The sequence below is a fragment of the Eulemur rufifrons genome, chromosome 29 (assembly GCF_041146395.1).
Source record: "Eulemur rufifrons isolate Redbay chromosome 29, OSU_ERuf_1, whole genome shotgun sequence".
NCBI classification, from domain to species: domain Eukaryota; kingdom Metazoa; phylum Chordata; class Mammalia; order Primates; family Lemuridae; genus Eulemur; species Eulemur rufifrons.
The window spans coordinates 78,299,939-78,325,942 of NC_091011.1; the positions used below are offsets into that span (position 1 = coordinate 78,299,939).

At 43.5% G+C, this 26,004-nt stretch overlaps 1 protein-coding gene across 6 annotated transcripts in view; it reads right to left on the minus strand.

The window, feature by feature from the left end:
* Positions 1 to 12,529, minus strand: part of GRM8 (glutamate metabotropic receptor 8) — a 696,364-nt gene extending 683,835 nt beyond the window's left edge. For 2 of the 6 annotated variants that reach the window (XM_069461395.1, XM_069461397.1), the window contains exons 1-2: positions 12,392 to 12,529; positions 2,127 to 2,950 (exon numbers count right to left, since the gene is read on the minus strand). In XM_069461395.1, the coding sequence (XP_069317496.1) occupies positions 2,127 to 2,636 (510 nt within the window). In that variant the 5' untranslated portion in view covers positions 2,637 to 2,950; positions 12,392 to 12,529. Of the gene's footprint in view, positions 1 to 2,126; positions 2,951 to 7,628; positions 7,734 to 11,722; positions 11,971 to 12,391 lie in introns of those variants that run through there. The other 4 variants (XM_069461393.1, XM_069461396.1, XM_069461394.1 and 1 more) reach the window with 4 other exon arrangements.
* Between the last annotated feature and the right edge of the window lie 13,475 nt (positions 12,530 to 26,004).

The window sequence follows — 26,004 nt, forward strand, 5'->3', positions numbered from 1 at the left end:
GTCCGTGAGGGAAAAGCAGAGCAGAGAGAAGACAAGTCCAGCCTGCATAAAACAAAACCTTCTTCTTGCCTTCAGGTGGTTGAAGGTTCCTTCAGCAGCCCAAGGAACCAAAGGACACAGCCCAGTCTGGATGGAAGACTTCACCTGCATTTTCTCATTAAATACACCCAACAACCTAACACAGTCTTATCATGACCCTTATTTTACAGATAAGCAGCAAAAATTAATGTAAACAAGCTTTGAAAACTTCCTCCACCCTCCTCCTCAAATCGCACTTTCGGCAGGGCACCAGACTCCAGGAAAAAGACAGGATTCACAGGAGTTAATGGGATTGATGGGAACCAGAATTGGTGTACAAACGGAGGGAAATGGAAGGGGAAAGACTCTCATGAAGGTTTTTCTCTTCTCCAAAAGTGGGTGCTTTTGAGCCACAGCCACTGAGTTAAGAACAGAAAAGAGATGCCTTGGAGCAGTTCAGGAGGGAGTTCGAACCAGGGAGGGGAATTGGGAAAGTTTCTGTGATGGACACCACCTCAGAGCGGAAAATGCCACGTGGCTCAGAGCTGGGACTGCTGGGACAAATCCTAGATCTCAGGACATTGCAGGAAACTTGGAAAATCTGGTTCTGCATCTTGCCTCTAGGCAAGGAGTCAGCTACCCCAAGAGAAATTGTTAACAACTACCTAGTTTGCCTTGAAGGTTTTCAGAGATGGAAAATTAGGGTAACTTTGGCAGCCTGTTTTAATTCTGTGTCCTTCTCAGTGCCAAGAGGCTCTTCCTAATGTCCTACTCAAATGTCTCCAGCACTCCCTGAAGCCTGTTTGTGCCTCTTCAGTACTCCTTAGACACAGAGAGCTTCTGCTCAGCAGCCTCCTCATTTAAGAAAATTTCATCAGTCTGAAAATAGCCATTAAGCTGCCTCTTAGCATTTTCTTCTCTAAACTAAGGCAATTCATACCAAGGCTGCACAGCTATTCAAGGGGAGGTTAAAGAGAGGATTATAGTACGACAAGTAGGCTGGACAAGATATCTTCCAAACCAGAAATCCTTTGATTCAATTCCTTTCATCTTTTGTGTAAAATTTTCCATCACTTTATTCATTTTTGTCACAGTATCTGTCATCTGTTGGACTTCTCCATATTCTTTTAATATTTTTAAAATCTAATATGCATAGGAATAGTTTTTCATAATATAAAACAAAGGCTCATTAATTCAGATTAAGTTGGAAAAGTCATGTTCCACTGAGTAAGAAATCAGAGTGAAAAGAATTTTCAATTAAATTATGTCTGTTACAAAAGACTACATAATGGTTATTTAATAAATAAAATGAGAAAGTTAGTGAAAATAGTGAGTTACAGTAACTTTACTTTTATGGCAATTTATACTTCTCAAAGTGTTTTTACCTGTATGATTTCATATTGCCAATTTCATTAAATATATAAATGCAATATATAGGTAATAGGTCATTAAACCTAAATCAAAAAGTCTTCATTTATCCTGCTAAATTTGAACTTCTAACTCAATAATAATTATATGTAATTATTCCAAGTCTATATCAGAGCAGTCTCAATTAATGAGGTTCTTCTCTATTGTAGTTATAATAAGCCTGACAATTTTATGGCCATCTTATCACCCAGAGTCTCACTGCCATCTACACATTAGTAATAAATACTATTGGTTCATGAGGCAACTTTTGTCATAACAGAGCATCCCACCTTAAAGAAATTTCATCAAGTATCTTATAGTTCAAATACCTTAGAGACGTTTTGTATGATAAATGTGCTAAGAGTTCATTATGCTCTTTTAAAATGCTCGCTTTGATTTAAAGTAAGTCTAATAAGGAGATTATCCCAAGATGGCAAGGACCCAATATGTCACAGAACTTATCACCTTTCTCTATGGGAAAAAAAAAAGCAGTCAAAATTAATCCAATTGATTTTAAATAATAGAACTAAACCAACTCATGTAGAAACCCAGACTCAGAACGCCCTATTTGAGGAACCTGGTGACACTGAGAGGGTCTATGAGCACCTTCCCCATCTTCACTTTCTTCTTAAACCTGCAGTTGGACTCACAATGATTCACTGTCGTTTCACAATGGTCAGAAAGACAATGATTTTACCTACCTTAAAAAGTCTTAAAATGTTAGCAACCATGATGGACACGGAGCTTGCTGCAGCACCTATGACGCCAGAAATCTTGTCGGGCTTGGTGAAAATGGGTGGATCTCCATTAGCACACTTCACATCAGAAGCATCTTTCTCTATTAAAGCCTGCACAAACGTTAGAGACTGCTCCAAAGCATAGGTGTCCCTGGAGCACGTGTCAAGGATCCGGACACCCAGGGTGATGTTGGAAAGGAGATCAGGGTCCTTGTTAATCTGGTCGATTGCATAAAGCATGGCCTCAAGTCTGTGGATCCCCTTTTCCTTCTTCAGCTCCCCACAAGGCACCCCTCTCTCGCCCTTTGCATGGACAGGGAAGAGACCCCCCAAAATGATGTCCCCATCCACCCGTATGGAATGGGCATACTCTTGGCTGTGAGTTCTTTGCATCATTGTGAGGATCCAGTAGAACTTGGCGGTCAAGAGGAAGAAACAAGAGCAAGAGGCTGACCTCTTTCCCTCGCATACCATTTTCTCCACAGGTGGTGTTGCAATCCAAGACCTGAAGTTTATTCTTGCCACAGAAGAAGGGGGACCACCTGAGGCTGCACCTTCTGGAGGCTACCATCAGGGCCCATGGGGAAAAGGCTCTGTGGGCATCAGCAAGTTTTCTTGATTTAAACGTCACAGTGAATTTCCATCAGACCCCTAAGGTTCAATTTTATTTCCTTATCAGGTCAACTTGCTTGGAATGGTGCAAAAATGAGAATAACATCTGAGGTTCCAGTGTTGGGATGAGGTCAACAATTCACGTTCTTGAAGTCAGCCTTGTAGCAGAATTATTCCTGAGGGGCAGGAGGAGGGGAAAAAAGGAGGGTTCAGTTGAGTGGGTCTACATTTTTCACATTTTTAAGCCCTGTTTACACCAAGCTCTTTTTTAAAAAAAAATTCTCCTATTCAGTAAGAAAGTAATTCTTTATGTCCCCCAGTGATTCTGAACACCTGGCTGCACTGCATCTAAACAGGGAGATTGATGACACTTTTGGAGCAAAGGAAACAGAAAATTATCAGAAACTAGGTTGATTCTCCCAAGCCAGAAAGCATTTTTATTTATCATTTTATTTCAATAAATCCTATTTCCATGAAGGTAAAAATCCTGTGAACTGATGGAATTATTTCTTTTCAAATCTGTTTTTATTTTTTACAGTTATCTGAATTTAGCACTTAAATTTTATCAACAAAATCATAATGAAAGGTATTTTCTGTGATGTATCCAACAAGCCAGTCATCTGTTAATGACATTTTTTGGTGCCTCAGCTTTCCCAGTGGGAATAAGTGATTACTCAATTACAATAAAAAAGAAAGAAAGAAATCCACCTAAAGAACTCAAAAATGTGTAAGTTTTGTAGCTTATGAAAAAATTTAACACAAAATGTCAGCTATTTCGTATAAATTATCTTATTCCTCTCTGGTAACAAAACAAAGACTTGAAAATTAAACATGTAGGGAGGGTTACGTGTGAAGATATTCCTATCACCATTGTCAGGGTTTCCAATTAATTTGTCAGGGTGGAAGCAATGGGTATGCTTACAGTTCTGAAATAAACACACCTTGATGCCTAGACTCACTAGACGAAAATCAGAGCTGGCGATCAATTGAAGAGCTTCTTAATTTTGTCTGACTCAGTGGGGAAAACAGCTATTACATCAAGACTAGAAATAACCTAGAGTGAAAAAGTCTACAGGCAAATCTATAGAAAAAGTTTTTCTAGCGCCTTCATCCTCAAAGTATTCCATAAGATTCTTTCAAAGGACTTTCGAAGATGTTTAACTAAAAATGAAAACTGACTTAACATAGGGAATCTGAGATTTGAAATGCACACATAATTAAGAAAATTAATTAATACACCAATTTACTTTTGCAGGATGGTTAATCTAATGCTCATTTCTAACCTATTTATATATGAGTCTGGAACCTGAAATTTGAACAATTCTCCTCTCTCCTAGCCAATTAACATCTGGTTGTATTTTCCATTCACTTGTTCAAGTTCCAATTCATAAAATTTTCTTTCTGCCCTTCTTGTCCCAAAAGAAAGCATGGGGCCTCTCTAGGGGACAACTGAACATATGCCCACACACCTTTAGAGAAAGCTGCACTTTTTTCACTTTTAGATTAGAAAAGGGAGCTCATAGTAGCCCAATGCCCCATATGTCTGATTGTACAGCTGGAGGCCTGGCCAGCCAACATCCCATACTGCTGAGAGAGTTCTGTGCTGCCTATGACAAGTATTCCCTGCTCCCGGTACATGCTAAGCCCTGGATTTCCTCTATGCTGCCCGAAAATACTTAGTCCTTTTCTGATTTTTCTCACCACTTAACTGATACTCCCTCACACTCAATTCTCCTGACAGCTGCTTCTCCCTCAGAAAATCTGTGATTCAACAACAGCCTGACCTCAGGCATTCCACAAAAGGAAATATTTGGAAAGTCCACTTGACTTTCTGGATGAAGCCATTTAAGTGATAGACCGTAAATTACACTGATGGCCCATTAAAGATAGGATTATGTTTTACAATTTCACAAGGAAAACCAGTCACATGATAGCTAAACCTCATTAACTCCGATCACTAGTTGAGAATTTGAGACTAAGTCCACATGGCTGGGTTGACCCTTACTCTGACAGAGCACAGAATTAATGGATAAATAAGGTGAACGAGAAATGTTTAACGGGGCAACAAATGCGACCTGTTGTTCTCCAAAGACCAACCTTTCTATATTACACCAAGCTACCTCTCAAGTACTTAAAATACTTAAGAGAATAAATGGTCTTCAATTATAGACAAATACACAAATAGTCCATCTTTTAATCACGAAGCATCCTTTACCTATCTATTCATGTGGCATTAACCTAGTTCCACTTGTTATACAGTTCTGAAAGTAATAAAATTGAGTAGCCTTTGAAATAACTGGTGTTTGCAATAATGTTTAGTCTCTTTGATATCTCATAGGTCTGTTTGGACCTTTAATTTAAGGACAGGTTTGGGGATGAATGCACTGAAATGGAAAACGAAAGGCTCAGTTTTGGTTTTATTTCAGTTTCATTTATCGAACACTGAACAGCTCACTTGAATTTTTGCTTTAGTTTCCTCCTCTGCAACACAGAATTAATTGCACATAACCTCTCCGAAGCTTGATTTTTCTTGTCTGTGACAGGGTGATAGAACCTGTCACACAGCATACGTGGAAAGCACAGTACCTGGTATAGGGTGAATGCTCAGTGGACAGGAGCTATTGTTGCTGATCTAGCCTGTAATTCATTTTCTACTAAAGCAGAGCAACGTTGTCTGTATTTGCCCAGTTGGTGAGATTTTTATTGAATTTTGTTTGTCACTTTAAAAATAAAATCAGAGCTACTTACAAAATATTTAAATATTGCAGTTATTTCAAAATCTGATACATTGTCATAAAAATCACAGACTCTTGATGGCTAGAAGGTTTAGTTTCCCTTTTAAATTCTAAGAAAAATATATCTGAAAGTTTGTGAAAAACTACATCAATTAGGTTTCACTGTATAATCTTAAATTGCCTAATCTTGTCCTTATACAATTCTTGTGAGCTCTAATCCAAACTCATCCTAGTTTGAGTCACTAGGTTTTAAAGAAATCGTAATCTTTCTGTGCTATAGATCCAAATACCTCTACTTTGTGTTCTGTGTTTGATTTAAAGTGTAACATTTTTTCTCTAAAACTGACCTTCCTCTGGGGTTTGGTAGAAACCTTGCTTGTGCTGATGGACTTCTGCAAGGTGTGAGGTCCGCAATCCAGAAACCAACTTCCCAGGGAAGCAGACATCCTGGACTATGTCTGAGCCCTGTGGCAGGGAGGAGAGGTGGGTGGCATGCAACCTAGTAGGGAAGCTTAACCATGAACCTCAGAGCCCTTCCTGTACATGCTCTCCCAGCCCATCCTGAGCACACCATACATCATATATCATTAGCCTTTCCGTTGGCAGTCTCAAAGACCTGGGGCTCCTGGGTGCAGGCCCTCTGGCTAGAACTTGAGTCTGTGGATCCCTAATAGTGCTCTGGCTGTTTTCTGAAAGGCCAGTAGTAAGGACACCTCCTCATGGGCCAGAGCCCAGAATTCTGCTTCTTTTTATTTCTACCTGTCTTCTCTGTACCAAAGTCTCAAGTACCTAACATAGTATCTCCATGAATTTTCATATATCAATCATTAGCTTTTATATATATAAGAAAAGAAGACCCTGAGGGGTCGAGTATGGCCCCAAGCCCTGAGCCAACAAGCGGCAGTGCTGCCAAAGTCCTCAAAGTGGGTCCTTCCCTTGAAGAAAGTCCCAGTGCTGCAAGGGCTTGCTGTGGCCACACCAGTGAAGGGGAGGGCCCTGATCATCCACTGAAATCTTCCAGAAATGTGTACATCTTCAATGGTTAGCTCTCAAAGCACGATAATGTACTAACAATCTGGGGGCATTTTCGAGAGGGTGATTTCTGAATCTCTCAAGGGATTGAGCATACCCAGTGCAGTTTGTCCAAACACCTCTGCTTCAAATCAGGTTTCCTAATGCAGTGGGAACACACTCACCAAAACACATAGGGTCTATCAAGGGCCTACTGTCATGTCTTTCTCTGGCACTTAGCAAGTGAAATTAAGATATGATATGGTTAAATCCTCGCTGAGGAATATCATTAGCCAAGAACTGTAATTTTTTTCTCATAAAAAGGCCAAAGCAGCATTCCTATGGTGCAGTCCATTCAGCTCCTTAACAAAAAGGTTAAGCTGCATATTGTCATCAATTCATAAAACTGCCCATACTTGCAACTCTTTTTGTTGTTTTTGAAAATGCATCCTATTTCTGTATCATCTCCCTTACTGTAACATGTGTGCGTGGCCATGGATTCTTGGTGGGGCAGAGTGGGGACGGGACACAGAGTTCTCCCCTGACAGCAGAGGCCTGTAATTGGATCCTTGTCTAACAGTCACTGGCTGGTGACACTGAACATGTCCCTTCACATCTGTGTGCTTCCATTTCCTCATCTATGAAATGAGTGAGTTAGACCACATGATCTCTAAGATATCTTCCAGTTTTTCATTCTGAGATTCTATTATTTAATAATAAGAGAATATGTGATATGCTCAAACATCAGAGCAAGGCTTTGCCAACTGAACACAGTAACTGATTTTGTTTGCAAGCTGAGTGACTTTTTTCCCATCAGTGAGAGAAAGTCCCATGTTAAGAAAATCTGATACAGGAGAAGCTGAACTTACTAAACAGACAAATATGAAAGTGATTATTTGCATTACAAAAGAATTCACCACAGGTTTCCTTTACATAGCTAAATCCCATGCATTTAAAAAACAATCTGATTTGGTAGAATTCAATTTGCACGATTATTTTTCCAATAACACAGCTATTACATAAAAAGACCATATTTAAAGTAATGAGAAGCCACTTTTATGGTACATATCAGAAAATAAGAGGGAAAGGAGGTGACACTAGCACTTACTTAATGCCTACAGTGTGCCTTGAGCCTCACACACATTATTTCATTTCCTTCTTAAAATACACCTATGAGGTTGGTATCACAGCCCCCATTTGGGATATGAGGAACCTGAAAACAGAAAGATATATGACTGTGTCTAAAGTCTCGGACCTGGATTAACATGCAGGACTACTGTTAGGTACTTTCCCTGGATGCAGGAGACCATGGTGGATATCAAGCTAACCCTGATGTGACAATGTGAACCGTGAGTGAGTGGGACATCCTGGGGTCCTAGGAGACCCTGATTCTAGTCTCACTCCCCCGGTACTTACTGTATGGCATTGGACAAGTCACTTCACCTGGTCTCAGTTTCTTTGTTCCTAAAATGAAAAATGATTTCTACCTTCCTTCTATGTTGTTAAACCAAATGATTATAATGTATATAAAAGTACTTGATAAATTGCCAAGTGATATAAGAATGTACAGGGGATACTATTAGTTTAACAATCAGTCCCAAAACTAAAATATTTCCCTGGAGTATTATACTTGGAAAATCTAAGAAAACCACTTTCCCATGACCCTCAGGGCTAGTCAGATCTTAACAATAGTCATATGTCCAAGGAATCAACCCTAAAGAGCCTGTATCGAGAGCACAGAGCTTGAAGAAAAACTGGAAAGAAGGACGCAAGAGGAAAAAGCAATGGTAGTACAATGTCTGACCTGGAGAACTGAAGGTCATGGACACTTGGAGCCTCCAAAGGGCTATTCTGAAGGAAGTGGTGACAAGATATTCTTCTACAGTGAAAATAGGACAATAGGAAACCTTCCTAAGTCGTAAGTGGCTTCTGCCACTGGGTCATTACCACTGGGCAAGTCAGCCAATATACAGCCAGATTTCTAGCTGGAGGCAGAACCCTGCCCAGAAAAGGAGGAAACTGGCAACACATGTGTTCAACAACCACTACGTACTCCTCTTGGGCCTTTCCTAGATCTTCCTGCTTCTGATCACTTGCTGCCGAGCCCTACCCTTCCCTCTCTTCCCTAGAGCTGGGTCTCCTCCCTCCCTCAGGGCTGATGCAGATGTTTCCTACCAGGTCACAACCTCAAGACCTTGTTCTCTCACTACTTTGGCCCTCCCCAGGGAGTGAGTGGATTTATTAGCAGGTAACAAAACCTGAAGATGCATTACTGTGATTCCCCAACCGGAACATCTGCATTTCCAGGATGATTCCTAGGAAAGCTATGATTTCTTTACCAAAGAAATATCACCATTAATAGTGATTAAGACTGGTGATGCAACATGCCACAATTAGGGAGCTATGAGTCAGGAGCCTCTCAATGGTGACACTCAGGTCACTCCAACAGCAATGCCCACCACTTACAAAGCACATCCTGGGATGAGAGAACATTATGCTCAAGGTCCTTCCCAGTCAGTGGGTGAGTTCATTACAACTGGTCAAAGCACCAAGCAGAAAATGAAAACCTCTCCTCTTGGAGAAAAAAAAGGAGGAGGAAGAAAGGAAGGAAAGGAGGAAAGGAAAGAAGGAAAAAGGGAGAGAAAGGAAGCCCAAGCCTAAATTCCAACTCCTACCAGAGAGCAAACCCCCTCTTGAAATGGAAACAATATGATCTAGCTGGCTCCCTGCTCACAATTTCTCCTGGAACAACATGAAGTGACTTTCCCTGCTAAGCAAACCGCCATGTGTGAGTCTGGTGATGCCCAACCAGGGTTTAACAAGAAACTAACAAGTTTCTGGAACCTTTGCAAGCCAGCCTACTTCACAGGAGATGTGGCCAGGTCTTTGCTGTGGGTCATGTAAGAGATATAAATCTGTGCAGCATCTTCTTTTAAGACACTGGGACAGAGCAACTCTACTCCCCAGACTAAAGCAAGGTCCTCTTTATGTTGGGCATTCTAACCACCCGAGAAAGATGGTAGGAAAGAAACCTGGAAGGAAAAACATCAGTGCTATCACCAGTGTGTGTGTTCTGTGCCTCATGCCCTGAAGACAATGGAACATTCTTACACAAAGATTGGCACGGAATTGCCAATGTGAATGTCAGCCGGGTTATTTGCTGCATAAATACCAATTAAACCAGCCCTACAGCAGCTCCAACCTGCCCAGCCAACTTTGAAAAGAGCACATCTCTCCAGACCTCTAACTTTCTCCTGCACTCTCCAGCTATTTCTTTTTCTATTTCTTTTGGATTTAGATGTTTTTAGAATTATTCAAGCAGCCATAACTTGCAAAGGGACCATAATAGGGCAGAACTAGCTAGCAGAAACCCAATAGAACAAATTGAGCCTAAGTAACAGTACAGAGCTATGTTAGCATCTTTTTCTTTATTCTGGGTAAATCATCTCCTACAGAGCCTCCCCTCACCTATTTCTCCCCACATCCCTTATTTAAAAGCAAAAATTACCTGTCTTTATCTTAGACACGGTACAACCTGTAGTTGACTCTAAAATGGGAAAACTACATTTTAAAAAATCTTGATTCATTTTCCCTGATAAGACTTTTCTTTTCAAAATTATCAAACCACATATTTTCAAGAATCAGAGAATGAATTTCATGCTGCTGATTGTCTCCTATAGAGATCTTTCACGATATTATTCACAAGGAAGTGACCAAGGTAAACTAAAGTGGTTCTGTAGCCATTTGCAATTATTGACAAACAATTTCATAAAGGAAAATGGAAATTACAGGCAAGTGCAATAAGCTGTTTATCCAAGATCTACCTGCTGGTGGCTCTTATTCTATTTTTCTTTCAAGCAAAATACAAGCTATCACTGGAATGCATATCTCCCGTTCATGATTTTTCTTGTAAGTATCTGCACCACCAACCTGGTTTTCTAGTTCTGTCAGTTGGCAGGATTTGTATTCAATCGCTGTAGTGGCCGAGACCATAGTGTATTCTTGGGTGTTCGCGAGACTCCCACACCGTCAGGTCTGTGGGAAGGGATCACCCCCAAACGGCAAATAGGCATTCCCTCCCGGGGCGGGACTTTCTTGGAAAACTGAGGGGTTTGGGGCTTCTGCAACCGGCTAGAGGGTCTATTTTCACCCCTGCCATCCTGAGCGCACAGACACCCTGTGACCCCAGGCTTCACAATTTGGGTTAAGGGGGAAGCAAGCCCTCAGGGAAGCACGGGGGTGCCGCTTTGCGCAATTGGGTGACTCTCAACGCCCCTCCGCATTTCATATGCACCGAGGGAGTGTGTCAGACAGACGGAATTTTTTTGTTGTTGATTTTGGTGTTGTGTGTGTGGGGGGGGTGATTCTGTCATTTTATCACCAACTGTACGAACCTCAAGGGATCTCCCAGTTCTTTGGTTGAACAGATGGGCTCGCGCTTGGTGAGGCTGAGAGGTCTCTAACTCTGTCTCTATCTTTATCTCTCTCTTATCTCTCTCTATCTATCTATCTCTACCTCTACCTCAGACAGCAGCCACTCACCCCACCCCGGGTCGTCTCTTCCCCCCCGCATCTTCCTTTTTCTTCTCAGTTCCTTGGGCTGTTGAAGCCGGGCGCTGGGTACAGCCCAGGGCCGCGGGGGGCAGTACCTGGTTCCTCGCGCCTTTCCCGCGCCGCCCGCCGGGGCATTCCGGCGCCGCCCGGGTCCCCTGGCGCTCCGGGGATTCAGCCTCCGCGCGCCGCCAGGCCACGAGCGCTTCCGCCCCCGGCGCACCTGCCGCCCCGAGCGCCCGCACCCGCAACTGGGTCCACGCTGGCCGCGGGAGCCGCTGAAGAGCTGTCGGGGCGTATTTGCCTTTGCTTTTTAAACAAGATCCCCGAGACCTTTCCTCCCCCCGCCACCCCAACAAGACAGGGAACTCCGGCGTTTTCCAGAGAGCCACAAAGGGGAGGGGGGCACGGAAATCCCAACCTCGCGTGGCCAACACGGAGAACACAAACTCAAGGCAGCAGTGCACTGTGCGGAGATGCGCGTATCCGGGACCCCGAAACCGCCCGGCTTCCCCCGCGACCCGCATGTTCCCTAGATCCTGGTTAGACATCCATCCAGCCCACGCTCAGGCGGGCGGGGGTTACCCCAACTCATGCCGGAAGCCGCTAACTTCGGAAATCCCTCCCGTTACATTTGCAAAACCAAGGTACCTCGTCATCTCGGCGGGGCAAGTCCGGATTCCGCCAGGGCAGGTCCAGGAGGTCACCCGGGGCAGGCAAGCCTAGGCAGAGCGCTTTAAAATCCTGCCTCTTCACGCCCCATCCGAGCATCCTGGGCGCGCCTGCCCCCTTCCCGTCACCCTTCAGTCTCCCATTCTCTGACTAAACTTTTGGGGGATCACATCTCCAACCCTTGCGAGTTCCGAGCGAAGCCTCCCTCTTTTCTGACCCTCTTTACTAGAATGTAATCATGGGCAGACAAGAGGGGTGGCTGCCTTGTTCTTTGCAACGTAAAATCAACAGACACCCAATCAAGCTCCAATGCTTGGCCAGCCCCTCGCCCCCTGGCGCCCACTCTCCCTCTTCCCCCCGTTCCCGGCACCTCCGCCTGCCAGTTCTCTCACAGACTCCGGGTGTGCAAGGCCGTCTACTTGTGCCCCGGAAAAGCAAATCACTAAAGTGATCTGAGAAGGAACGGTGCACCTGGCTGTCAGCTGAACGGTGTTAGGGAAGAAAACGGAAAGGGGAATAAAATAGGAGGAATTCTCCTTTTTCAGCAAGCACTGCGTTTGGAGGGAGTTTGGGGGCTGGGGGCTTTTTATCCCGTGATTCGACACTTGCTTTCCTCTTCTCTTTCTGCTGCGCGGCGGCGAGTCTTACCCTGCTCCCCGCAGAGGGCGCGGTGAGGAAACCCGCGGGGGGCCGCAGCTCCATGTCAGCGACGCGGCCGCCGCCGCCGCGTGAGGCGAGCACCGCGGCCGCACTTGTGGCTGGTCTCTGGGCTGAGGGGGCTGAGCTGGCCGAGCCGGCGCCAAGTCTCTTCCATGTGAATAACAAATACTCCCACCGGCGGCCGCGATTGGTCTGCGCCCGGCGCCTCCCGATCCTCCGCCCGCGGCCATTCACCCCGTGCGGCGCGGGGAGCCGCGGCCGGGATCGAGCCCGGGATCGCCAATCGCTTCGCGCCAACCAGTCACCTCGGGAAGCGGGCGGAGGACCCCCGAGGGGCGGGAGGCCCAGTATTTCGGTGTCACCGAGCTGCCCTGGCGCGGACACGGAGAGGGACACGCGGGCGGCGGATCCCCCTCGGTGCTTCAGCCCGAAGCGATGAGGAGACCAGAAATGTCAATAGTTTTGATTTTTAAAAATCATCCCCACCCGCCCCGCCCCCAACAAAGAAGGGAGGACCCAACGACTGAGGGGAGAGGGGTAGGGAGGTAGGGAGGGAAGAAGCGGGAGCGGGTAGGAGGAATATGGCTGTGTAGGAGCCCAGCGGCTCCGACTGCCTGGCGAGCCTGGGACCGGCGCGGGAAGGCGCCGCACGACGCGACCCGGGCACGGCAGCTAGCACCCGCGAGCCTGGGGCCCTCCTTATGAGCACAGCTCCGAAAAGAGTCGCCGTGAAGAACACATGGTAGATGACAAGTGTCCCACCACGTTATCTTTTCGGGGATGCTGAAAGTAGAGCCCGCAAGGCGCGCGGGTCCCCTGCAAAGTTTGCCTCACGCCGCGCGGCGGTTCCGCCATTTGTCCTGCCCCGCGGCGCAGGCGACTGTCTCCCCCGCTCACCGGCGCCGAGGGTATAGGGGGTGGTGCCTTCTCCGGAGGCCCGGGAGCTCAAGGTTGCACACAATACGGTCCCACTGCGTAGCAGGGGGCGCAAGTGGTCACGGAGACAGTCATTTTATTGAGATGATTCAAGGAGCCGCAGACGCTAGGAGGGAATCTCCTGAGGAGCGTGGCTCCTCGGTTTCTGTGAGGAAACCTCGGGATTCCCTTCTCGCCCAGCTGACAGAAACGTGCACAGTCCAGCGCCCTCTCCGCTAGTTACCGCCCAGGCACCCGCACCCCGCACCCGCCGGGGCGAGAGAAAGAGGGAGCCCCCTCGCAGCCCCGCGCCCCGAGCTGCGGCCGGGCGGGCCGTGTGTTGGTGAGAAAGTTCCATCTAGAGGCGGCCGCGCGCAACTGCAGCCGGCGCCCCCGGCCGGGGTGAGCCAAGGAGGGAGCGGCGCCTCCTGAGAGGGGCGGCTCCGGCATATACGGATGGAGAACGAGAGGATAGACCCCCCCAAAAGGCAGGCCCTCTTCCCCCATGCGGCATCTCTACAACAAATTTCAACTTCCTAAGCATCGTGAACTTCATAAGCATCATGACAGGTATCTTGCATTAATTGCTGTATATATTACTTATTCTGCTCAGGTTTCTTTAATGTTCCTATCAAACTCTGTGAGATGATCAAAATTGTTAAACCTACCCTACAGATGAAGGAGGAAACCGAGGCTTGGAGGCACGGCTGGAAAGTACTAGAGCCGGAAATCAGAGCTATTTGCCTTCAAAACCCCATACACACTCCTCCCTGAGGTTGTCGGCTTTTCCCAAGGCTGGCATTCGTGTGTGAAGTTTCAATTGAGCAGACAGCTGTCTCATTGCTCGTTTCATAAAGCTACCCTTGACCTTTGTCACTTAGAAAAATCTACAGGTTTGTAGCCCTGGGGACCTCTTCCCCTTTCATTCCCTTTGCTTCCCATTTTCTGCCTTTCTCTCTCCCATCTCCGCATTGAGAGGCTGTTTGGTTGTGAAACCATTCTTTTATGGCCACAACCTCCTGGAGAGAGAAAGGGGACTCAGAGAGATAAAATGGGCTGGGTCCTCTGTCCACAAACTTTTCTGCAGAGGGAACCTCAATTCACTGTGAATGTACCACGCAGCCCTGAAGGGGGTGACCAGTGGCCAGTACAGCCTGGGGCAGGAACGGTAGAAAGAGGAAGAACCTCCTCTAATTGATGCAGAGATGGGGCTGAGTGGTCTCACTGTTTCCATGTCTGTGTATGAAGCTTGGACATTCTTAGGGACTGGAAGAGCTCCTTGCTCCCCCAGAAATGTAAAGGTAAGCTCCGTGGCTTGGTTCGCTTAGCAGGCAGCCCACCCCACCCCAAACTCCAGACTGGTGACCTCTGTCTGAGCAGAGTTATCATGGGTAACATAGAGGTGTGAATAAATCCCTCTCTAGACCCTTTTCTGTGTGTGCATTGATACATTTGGGGGATAAATAGAGACATGAAGGAGGGGACAGGCAGAGAAAGCCTGCAAATACCCTGAGCGCACAGAGCTGCTAGCTATACATGGTCTTCAGCACCTCCTAGAGCCCAGCACTGGGCCCAGTGGGGTTGTACCTGGCCTGAGCCAAGCGGGCAGTACTCTGGTGCTCTGGTGGGACCATTTTCATAATGAGGACAGCACAGCTGACTGTGGCTTTGGTGACCTGACAAGGCTGAGAGAGATGCTCAGGAGAGAAATGCCCTTTCCTTATTGATCGTTACCTGCAGAGAACTGGTGTCTTACAGGCAGGCACATTGCTGCCCTTTTTGGTGCAGCTCTCTGAGAGATAAGTAGACTTATACTCAGGCAAATTATAATTCTGATGCTTGGTTTTGCATCATGTTTAACTCTTGATACACAGAATGGGGCCATCACTCAAATCCTACATAGAATCTGATCTATAAGGAATGCAGCTCTTCTATATATTCTTCAGTGTTTCCAATGACTTTATCTAGTAGCCCCTGAGCAAGTGCCATAGGCTCATGCATGGGTTATAATCCACCCAGACAGATAGCAACACTGGGGCACAGGAAGAGAGATTGTTTCCAAGCATGATTAGTCCCTGTCAGTAACGGTCACATGAAAAGGGCATCAGCTGTACACCCCTATTTATCAAGCCCAAATACCATGACTCTGCTTGCTCCTTGCTGCAATATGAGTTGGGGGAAAGTGTCTGAAGCACAGGCAGTCCAGACAAGCAGGTGATTCCAGAGTCATCCACCTCACTTCCCCTTGGGCTCCCACCTTCTAGAAACTTCAGAAAGTGTCTGACCTCATCATCCATCTCACCCCAAATATTTATGCAAGCCAAATATGTTTCCTGGTAGTTAATCCTCCAAGAAGATTTGCCTATAATCTTCTCATTTTCAGTTGATTTAAAATGTAAGAAACTGCCCATGTGTTAGAAAATGCAAAAAACAATGCCATATGTTTGGGGTCCATTTAACTCAAGCTGTAATATATACTCCACACATGGAGATTTAAGTCACAATTCCTGCTTTGGGGTAATTATTAAGGCTGGGAACCTTTTTCAGGCTACTCACCCAGGAGAAATACCAACAGCATGAAGCTCCCACATGGAGCAAAGCTGACAGGGGAAAGTGGAAATGGGATTTGTTTCTTTTTGAAACTAAGACAATATTTTTCTTTCTAGACCATCTGCATGTGGCAGGAGTGTACCATGTGGGCTTTGCTCAGTTTATTAAGACACTGGCTTCTGGGAGCAAGATCAGACATGTTTGACTGACAATCAGATAGGGCCAATGAGGTTCATGACAGCAATGTGCTCCATGCTCCCATGGTCAACTCACACCTGCATACAGGAGCCATGGGAAAGATTCCCTGAGAATCTGCCATGTACAATATATGTGCATCTCTACTGGCTTTATTTGGGTTCCCCCAGAAGCACAACCTGAGACGAGGATTCAAGGGCAGATGAAGGAAACCCCAGGAGTCAGGTAGGAAAGTGAGCCAATAAAGGGCACATTATCAAGCTAGGTACCGCGCTGTGGGCAACTAAAACTTAATCTCAGTGGGGAACTCTAGAAGCTAGTGTAGAACACACACCAGAGAATTGTCTCACCCAAGGAGTGAGGGTGCTGGGGTATCTATACACCAACACCTATCAGTTGTTGATTAAGAACTGCTCCCAGATGATGTTAAATTCTCCAGCAATTCCACCCTATCACATGGGTGGCAAAGCAGCCTCCAAAAGCCATGTAAAGACCACTGGCAAAGAAATGCAGGTGCTGACAGTTAATAGGCAGGTGGTATGTAATCAAGTGGCAAGAGTGAGAAAGTCTGGGTAGGTCATAGCGAGCATCTGCAACACCTGCTCTTAGGCAAACCTCATAAAACATATACTAATCAAGATAATGCCTCTTCAGTGTGATCCAAGGACCACCTGCCTCAGACTCACTGGGGTTCTGGTTATAAGCACAGATTCCTGGGTCCTACCCCAGAACTGTTTGAATCAGACTCACTGGGATGGACACTGGGAATCTGTGTGTTTTGCAAACATTCCAGGAGATTCTGATGATGTTCAATAAAATTTGAAATCGACTACATTCAGGAAATTGTTCACTCACAGGCAGCCAGCAGGCAGCCCATTTAAATACATAAAAACTTGCTTGCAAACATAAGGAGGCAGACCTTAGTGATCAGGAGCCCAGGGAGTGGATGCCAATGCTGCTAAGATCTGTTTGTGGCCACAAAAGCTCCTATTCCTCTCTTTTAAACCACTCTCCCTTTAGATAGAGCTTAAAATTGAGGTTCTATCCAGTCAGTATTTTCTGGGGGAAAAAAAAGGCTGAGTTCCAGACCTAACTTTGACTTTAGCAAGTCTTATCATTTTGAACTTTTAACATTCCTGCACTGCAATTCCTTATCTATAATGTGTGTGTGGCAAAGACGTAGACACCTGTCCAACTAAGATTCATATTCTGCTTCCAAAGCATAGAGTTGTTGCTGGAAAGGGGCTGCTCCCCACAACACACACACCCACTCAGGGACTACATTTCCCTTACCTCCCTTGCTTCAGGATAAGGTCAAATATCTAGTCCTAACTTGTAGAATGAACACAAGTGATGCATGTCAGTTCTGGGCCAAGGAAGGTAAGATGCAGATGCCTTCTCACCCTTTCTTTCCCCTTCTGCCAGTGGATACAGAGAATTCTGTGGTCCTAGAATTGGCAGCCCAAGATGGAAGGGCCTTGAGTCCTCGAATTTCCAAGCTGAGGAATGCTGTCTGCCCACCAGAAACATCCACATTGAATTATTAGGTGAGTGAGACACTTCCATTGTGTTGAGTCACTGGAATTTGGAAATTCAATTGTCATAGCATCTGAAGTTATTCTTACTATTAATAATAAAGTGGACGTGGTAACATCTGTCCCCACTAACCTAGGAGACACTGGGGAAAATGCTCCTGCTTCTCAAAGAACCACTGGAGATCAAGCTGTTCATGGTCACCTGTCCTTCCTTGGCAACCTTTATGCACCCAGAGGCATAGGGCCACATTCATTTCCTTCCCGAGTCCAGCCCTCCCTACCGCTGGCATAGCCTGACCTGGGAGAAGAAAGAAAAGAGTGCAGCTCCTCTACCTCAGTCACTCACAGGTACTAGGGCCATTTTCAGGCCAAGGGGAAGAATTGCCTTTCACCTTTTCTTATATGACCTACTTCAAGTATCCAAAAAAAGATTCTTCTGAACCAACTAAGAAGAAGCTGTGTTTCCCACAAGCCCTAGAACATACTCACCATTCTTCTGTGCTGATAATTCTCACACCAGTTCAGTCCTATCTTCTCCTCAGAAACCTTCCCACACTTCTAGAGCACCCAAATAATGCCCACACAAGTTAGCTGTTGGTTGTTCATTTTTCTATATTTTGTCTATATTATTGTACATCTTTCAGGCTGAACTGGACCGTCTTATGGTGTAGTGGCTGTGACTTCATTTGGGTCCCTGGGCATATAGAAGATAATCATGAGTTACCTGTTAACCTTGGAAAGAACCAAATAGCCACACTACCACCACCACCATCACCACCATCCCTGCCACACACACAACTTAGCTCCCTTCAAGGCTAAAAGGTGACACTAGAAAAAGGTTTAATATATATCATATTTTAAAATCACTTTGTAAAAATTGCTGGATGTAATTCAATCCCTAATGTGACTTTGATTCATATATTTCATCTCTTTAGGTTTGAAAATTATTTAAACCTTATATTATTTTTAAATTATTTATTAGATTTTTTCATCTGAATCTCAGAAACCTGAGTTAAGAAAAGCACTTAGGACAATGTTTGGCAAATAGAAAGAATGTAGATGTTGGCTGCTAGCTGATGTTTTCCAGAAAACAATCTATACAACATTTCATATGGGTTTGAGTTCATAACAAAAACTTATTGGGGTAATCTTGATGTCAGAAAGGAGCATTAGTTTCATGAGACTTCCAGTGACAGAATATTTTGGCTTACTTTACTACTTGTCTTTCAACTGACCAGGTAGTAATAGCCAAATGAAACAATATATTAATAAATGAGCACAAGCTCAATACTGAGTCCAAATAAGCTATCTGATTCTTTTCCAGGTTAATAACCAAGTAACTCATGATTACCTTGGCTCAGGGACCCAAATGAAGTCACAGCCACTATACCATAAGACAGTCCAGTCTAGCCTGACAGAGGTACAATAATATGGAGAAAATGTAGGAAAATAAACGAGCAAAAGATAAATTATGTAGGTCAGATTACGGTGCTCTGGGAGTTTGAGAAAGTTAAAATAGAATCAAACTCGTCTAGGAAGGATTGGTAGAGAAAAAATAATGAGTATGCTCCAGTGCTTATGAGAAACAGCTTCCCCTTCCAAGGTAGTTAAAAAGAGTCTTACTAAAATATTATTTTCTAGGTACAAAATATGGCTTAAGTTAAGCAAATCATGGACCCCCCCCAAAGGTATTGAGGTACAAAAAGGACCCTATTAAAGGAAGAGTTCACTTAAAAGATAGCATATTAATTATCTACTGCTGCATAACAAATTACCCCAAAACTAATGGTTTTGCACAATACACATTTGTTATCTTGTGGTTTCCTTTGGTCAGGAATCCAGGCATGGCTTTTCTATGTCTCCATCTCAGGTTGTCTCAGAAGGCTGCAATCAAGGTGTTACTTAAAGTCTCAGTCATTTCAAGATGAGTCTTGAAAGTTGTCTGGGGTAGCATCTGCTTCCAAGCCCACTCAGTGGTGGTTGGTAGGATTTAGTTCCTTGTGGGCTGTTGGACTGAAAGCCTCAGTTCCTTGTTGGCTGTTGGCTGGAGGTCACCCCTAGTTCCTTGCCACATGGGCCTCTCTGTAAGGCAGCTCACAACATGATAACTGGCCTAATCTGAGTGAGCAAGTGAGAAAGAGAGCAAAGGAATGCCAGCAAGATGAAAGTCACAGCCTTTTGTAACCTAATCTTGGAAGATTGGTCATATTCTATTCATTAGAAGTGAGTCTCTAGGTCCAGCCCACACTGAAGGCAAAGGAGGAGATTACACAAGGGCATGAATACCAAGAAGCAGGGAGTATTGCTTAGAAGTCTGCCTACCACAGGTGGGTCCACAGTTGGTGCTTGGAAGATTCTGTTACAAGGGAAATCGCAAAGTTTTAAACATGCTTGTCTACCACTAGATCAGACACTCAAAGCAGCTGGTAAGCAAGGAATAGCAAATACTATTTATAACTCACCCCAGTTAACAAAAGGTTCATACATTATTGCATTTAAAGGGGAAAAAGAAGTGTGTGAGGTAGAGAAATAACAGTGAACAGGGATTCCATTGCTCTTTAACAGATTTAATTTTATTCTTTTATTTCTGCATGGTTGCAAAACACTCTAAAGGATTTTGATTTCCCCTGCCCATACCTGACATCAGTCTTATTTTCCCCTTTATTCTTCTCACTTCTTCCATGTTCAGATACTTAGTGGTGACTTCATTGGAAGGAAGAATAAAAGAGATAATCATCATTTGGAAGAGTCATTGCACGTCTTAATTTTTTCTCCCTAATTTAAGCTCAGAGGAGAGAGGAAGAGAAGAAGGAAAGGGATCAAAGGCGGGGGGAGGAAGGAGCGAGAAAAGAGAAAATGAAGGCTCCAGAAAAGACTCTTGCCATCTGCGTTTTTATTGCCTTAAATTAGAAGCAAGGGAGGAATCCCCAGCTCCCTTCTCTGAGCTACAGAAGCAGAATCCAGGAGACTTGCCAGGGGCAAGTTCTGGGAGCAGTTTTTTGAGTGGGGAAGCGATGGTAGAGCCGAGGCGGGTGTCAGGCTGGTGGGAACATGAGCTGCTGCAGGCACGAAGAGCTGCCCAGGCAGCACAGGGAACAGCGAGACCAGAGGGCAGTTGGCCTGAAAGGGCAGGAGGGGGAACTGTACCCAGAACAGTAGCTGGAGGGAAGGTCCAGGTCCAGGTAAGGGGTCATAAAAAATGAGAACTTGGACATGAGATGGAAGAGTAATCTTCCCCCAAGGACGTGTTACTCTATGTTTAAAACTGGGAGGGGTCTTTAGACAGGCCCATAGAAAGTCCTCATTCCCGTATCCTGCACCAGGCTCACTTCTCTCTCCTGTTTCCTACCCCTGCCTTTTCTACCTTTGTCTCCTAAATCTGCCCTTTCTCTGTCCATTTTCCTTTCTTCCTTCATCCTTTCTCCACTTCTTTCAGCCCTCACTCCTTAAGTGAACTAATTACAGAATAAAATATTTATTATATGTTTTACTTCCAGAATAGAATTTCCTGTTCTCCGTCCTAAATTTAAAACTTTGACAGATGGTTATTTGTTATAAATCCTTATGTTTTAACTTCATTAAGTTATTTTTAATTTGTGTGACCCTCAGTAGATTTTTCCCTCTTATGACTCTTGATAGAAAAAAAGATTTCATGTCCCTGCTGAAACTGTAATGATTGGATTAAGTCTCTGTATATCATGCTTGTTTATCAGGATAAAAGAGCACCCTTTTAGTAAATCCTTCCTTGATGAAAGGGTCATTTTCCAAAAATCATTCCAGCTTTCCAATTGGAAACTAGAGTGACCGGTCAAAACTGAACTAAACTTAAAATCTCTGCAGATGACCTGTAGGTTGGAGATTTATTACAATAGAAAGTCCGTCCAAAAGAGACTTTTAGTGTTAAACTGGTTGAAGTCACCTATATTGCAACTATATTGCTGCATCCTGACGAATGACAGTCAAGAGCTTTATTGTTAGCAAGGGAAAAAAAGATAATAAGCAACAATTTGATCTCAGACTTTAGGAGGGGAAAAAGCCAAGTTCTTAAAAGCCTAAAATTAAACCTCTCACCTCAATTCTGATGATGTTTTAGCAGCATGTATAGGGCCTCCAGCTGCTGCACTCTGAGGTGTGATCCTGTCACTGTGACAGCTTAAGGAGAACTGTGCCACAGCAGTGCCTTGACTGGGAAAACTCCCAGAGATACCTGTATGTCACTGGATAGTGCTGCAGCTGCCACAAGGAAGGAGGGGATGTGCTTTTCCCCACCACTAGGCAAGGCCAAAACTTCCCTTCAAGTTAGTAAATATTTCAGGCAAACCCAGTGTCCTGCCATAAAGACATTTAGATAATTCACTGTGTTGAAGTCTAAATCAGGTGAAGATTTTGTAAACTCCGTAGTAAACAAACAGACAGACAATCCTATCATGTTTTCGGGGACCGTACTGTGCTCAACCAGCAGAGAGTGTCAGCAGTCATCTTACCATCTGACAAGATCAGCCATTTTGCAGTGTGGTTCCCTCTGAGGAACTGTTTTCAGACAAATACATTCTCATGCTGCTATAGTTTGGATATGGTTTGTTTGACCCCTTCTCATGTGGTGGTGTGGCATCTGGTGGTGTTGAGTCATGGCTGTGGATCCCTCATGAATGGCTTGGTGCTGTGCTCATAGTAATGACTAAGTTCTCACTTATTAGTTCCCATGAGATCTGGTTGTTAGAAAGAGCCTGATACCTCCCCGCTCTCACTCTCTCTTGCTTCCTCTCTCACCATGTGTCCTCTGCACACGCTGGCTCCCTTTCACCTTCTATGTTGAGTGGAAACAGCCTGAGGCTCTCACCAGATGCCCAATCTTCCAGCCAACAGAACTGTGAGACAAATAAGCCTATTTTCTTTACAAACTACACAGTCTCAGATATTCCTTTATAGCAACACTAAACAGGCTAACAAACACACATACATCTCTGAAGCTAAAATTAAACATATAAGGTCTAAATTTTCTTTCATACAAGTTCAAAAGTGTGAGAGAGGAAGGAAGACCACAATGCCTACTTTACCTCCTTTCTATTCCCTTCTCTCTCTCTTTAACCAACAAACAAACAAACAAATAACCAATCCTCTTCACTCCAAACAACAAACAAAATACAAAACCAAACAACTCCACAACTAACTCCCTCAACCCTATCATATATTCCTAAAATGACTGAAATTCCCTCATCTTTTTTTTTATTCTATTGCTTCAGGGGGGTTCCTCTTTTTACCACTTCAGCATTTAAATGCCCTCATATTCTCTATTCCAATCAAAATCTACTCTCAAGGTAAAACTGAAAATCCTACACTAAAATTGAAGTGACTACCAGCGTTTAAAAAGATAACATCTCTCAGGGGAGGATTTGCCTTTTAGCAAAGTCCTGTGAGGACATATGCCCAGTGCCCATCCAGTTCCCAGGGCACAATAGACTTTTTAAATTTTTGTTGAATTGAATTGGCATATGGTTCAGTGAGAAATATTAAAGATTTCCATATCACACTCAGCCTTCATTAGAGCAGTGCTTTCACAGTGATAAGTCTTTCTATTGATAATTATTTATTTGGGAGAGTGCTGGAGTCTTGGCTAACCAGGGAGGTATTTGAAAAAAAAATCTTGGATTGTGATAATGAGAATATTTTTGTTTTAGTCTTAGCAAACAAAATAACTCTTATAATTGGATGTCACACCAAATATTTTATAAGTTAAAATTCAGATAAGGTATGGATACAATATGTTAAGGACTTATTCTCCATACATGCCTTACCTGTTATCAGAGTTCAGCAGATGCTTGTTAAATAAATGTAAGAACAAATGAATAAAAATGAATACAAAAATGAATGGATGGAAAGATGGTTGGTTGAGTAGATGAAATAAAAGAGGAGAACGTTAGTGGACAAGAAGGGAAGTCACAGTTGTTTAGCCATAGCAAGGTGGGGCAGTGTTCATAGTTAAGAGTCTGAAGGACTGGCTTTTAGTCTATATTCTATCACTAATAGGCTAGCTGACCTTAGAAAAGTCATAAACCACTGTCATCCTCAGAATAATCTGCAAGATGAGATCCCCAATGAAGGCATGTGTTGTCATTGTTACTATAGTTGATTTAGACAGAGTTTGCTGATGAAATTAGAAATCAGAAAGAAACTCAATAAAATATAACATGAGACAGATTATTAAATGTTGTTAAGAAGTGATGATATAATAAAATTTTGGCATAACTGATACAGGAGTCAAAATCAACAGGATAATCAAAACAAATACAATCACACATGTAACCACAGGGATACATTCTGAGAAATGTGTCACTAGGTGATTTCATCGGAGAGTGTCCTCACATAAACCTAGATGGTACAGCCTACTACTACACACCTAGCCTCTAGCTCCTAGGCTACAAACCTGTACAGGTTGGAAGTTGCTCTGGGTGAGTCAGTGAGTGATGGTGAATGAATATGAAGGCCTAGGACATCACTGTACACTACTGTAGGCTTTATAAATGCAGTATACTTAGGCTACAGTAAATGTATAAAATAAATTTTCTTTCTTCAATAATAAATTAATTTTAGCATACTGTAACTTTTTTACTTTTTAAAAATTTTTTAATTAGCTTAAAACAGAAACACATTAAACAGCTGTACAAAATATTTTCTCTCTTTAGATCCTTATTCTATAAGGTATTTTATTAAAAAATTTTCTTACTTTTTAAATTTTTTTAAAAAACAAAGACACAAATATGCACATTAGCCTAGGCTTACACAGAGTCAGGATCATCAATATCACTATCTTCCTCCTCCATATCTTGTCCCACTGGCAGGTCTTCAGGGACAAGTAACAGGAATGGAGTTGTCATCTCCTGTGATAAGAATAACTTCTGGAATACCTCCTGAAGGAACTGCCTGAGGCTATGTTATAGTTAACTCTTTTTTTTTAAGTAGAAGTATACTGTAAAATAATGATAAAAAGTATAGTATAATACATAAGCCAGTAACACAGTCATTTATTATTATTATCAAGTGTTACATAGTATACATAATTGTATGTGCTATACTTTTATACAGTCGGCAATGCTGTAGGTTTATTTACACAGCATCACCACAAACACATCAGTAATGCATTACACTACAATGTTACGATGTCTCTAGGTGATAGGAATTTTTCAGCTCCGTTATAGTCTTAACAGGAACATCATCATATATGTTGTTCATTGGTGACTGAAACATTGTTACACAGCTCATGACCATACATGTAACTTCAGTTCAGAAGAAAGAACAGAGTGCCCTAAAATGTAGATAATCAAGACTTATTTAGACAAAAATATCCCTGAGCTGGAGAAAGCTAACACGGCAATTAACATTAGCTTAAACCAAATCTCATTTTAGCAATACCCTATTTCCTCATTCTGACTCTCTGCTCACCAAGCAGCATCCTCAGCAACAGCTGCCATATCATCCAAGAATGGACTGCTCCTTCAACCAGCTAGGGGAGGTGGTCCTTCCATTGCAGCTGTAAACTATGGTGCCTATTTGTTAATAAAGTAACCTATGAATTTGTTTTGATTTAATTAACCCAAGATAAGTTTCATAAAGTAACAAATTAAATTTCATGACTTTAAAAAATGAGGCTCTCACACTGGGCAGATATCATTCCAAAACTGCAACCCATGAGGTTCTACCTAAAACAGGCCCTCCGCTCTCCCCTTACCTGCAATGAAAGTGCATGTGTAGGGCTTTAATCAGAATTTAGTTGTAAATAAGGAAAACGCTATTGGCAAACTCATTGATTAGGCTTCCCTTTAATCACATCTTTTTTTAGGCACATCTCCCAACTACATGCTGACAACAAAGAGATTTCAAGAAAAAGGAGGAATTTTCTATACAGCAAAAGGAATTGATTCAATGCTTCCTCCTCTCTAGACTCCTCATAAATTGTGGAACTTGGGAGAGCAGCTTAGGGTTATAGACGCTTATGATGTTAACATTTAAACTTAACTACAGTCATGAGAATAATTGCTGTATTTCATTTATAGAGAGCTCTTCGAGAGGAGTTGCAGAGCACTTGTATTTTAAGTCAATGAATATTCTCAGAAGGCAAGTTGCACCCAACGACTGTGCACTTCAATGGTCAACCCTGTCAGTGGGTTCCAGTCACTAAGCAGCTAAATGGCAAAGTTTCCTTAGAGGGAGCAGTTAAGCCAATTTTAATGTCTTAATATGACACAGTACTCCATTTTTTAGGAAAAAAAGATAAAACCTGAAATATTGCACATTTTAGGGACTTGACAAGTTCCTAAAGTCACTTTTTTCATTTACTTTTTTTTCTACTTGCAAAACTTAGGGCCAGGTTTTTGGCTATCCTCTCTGGGTCACCTGCTTCAAAACTAC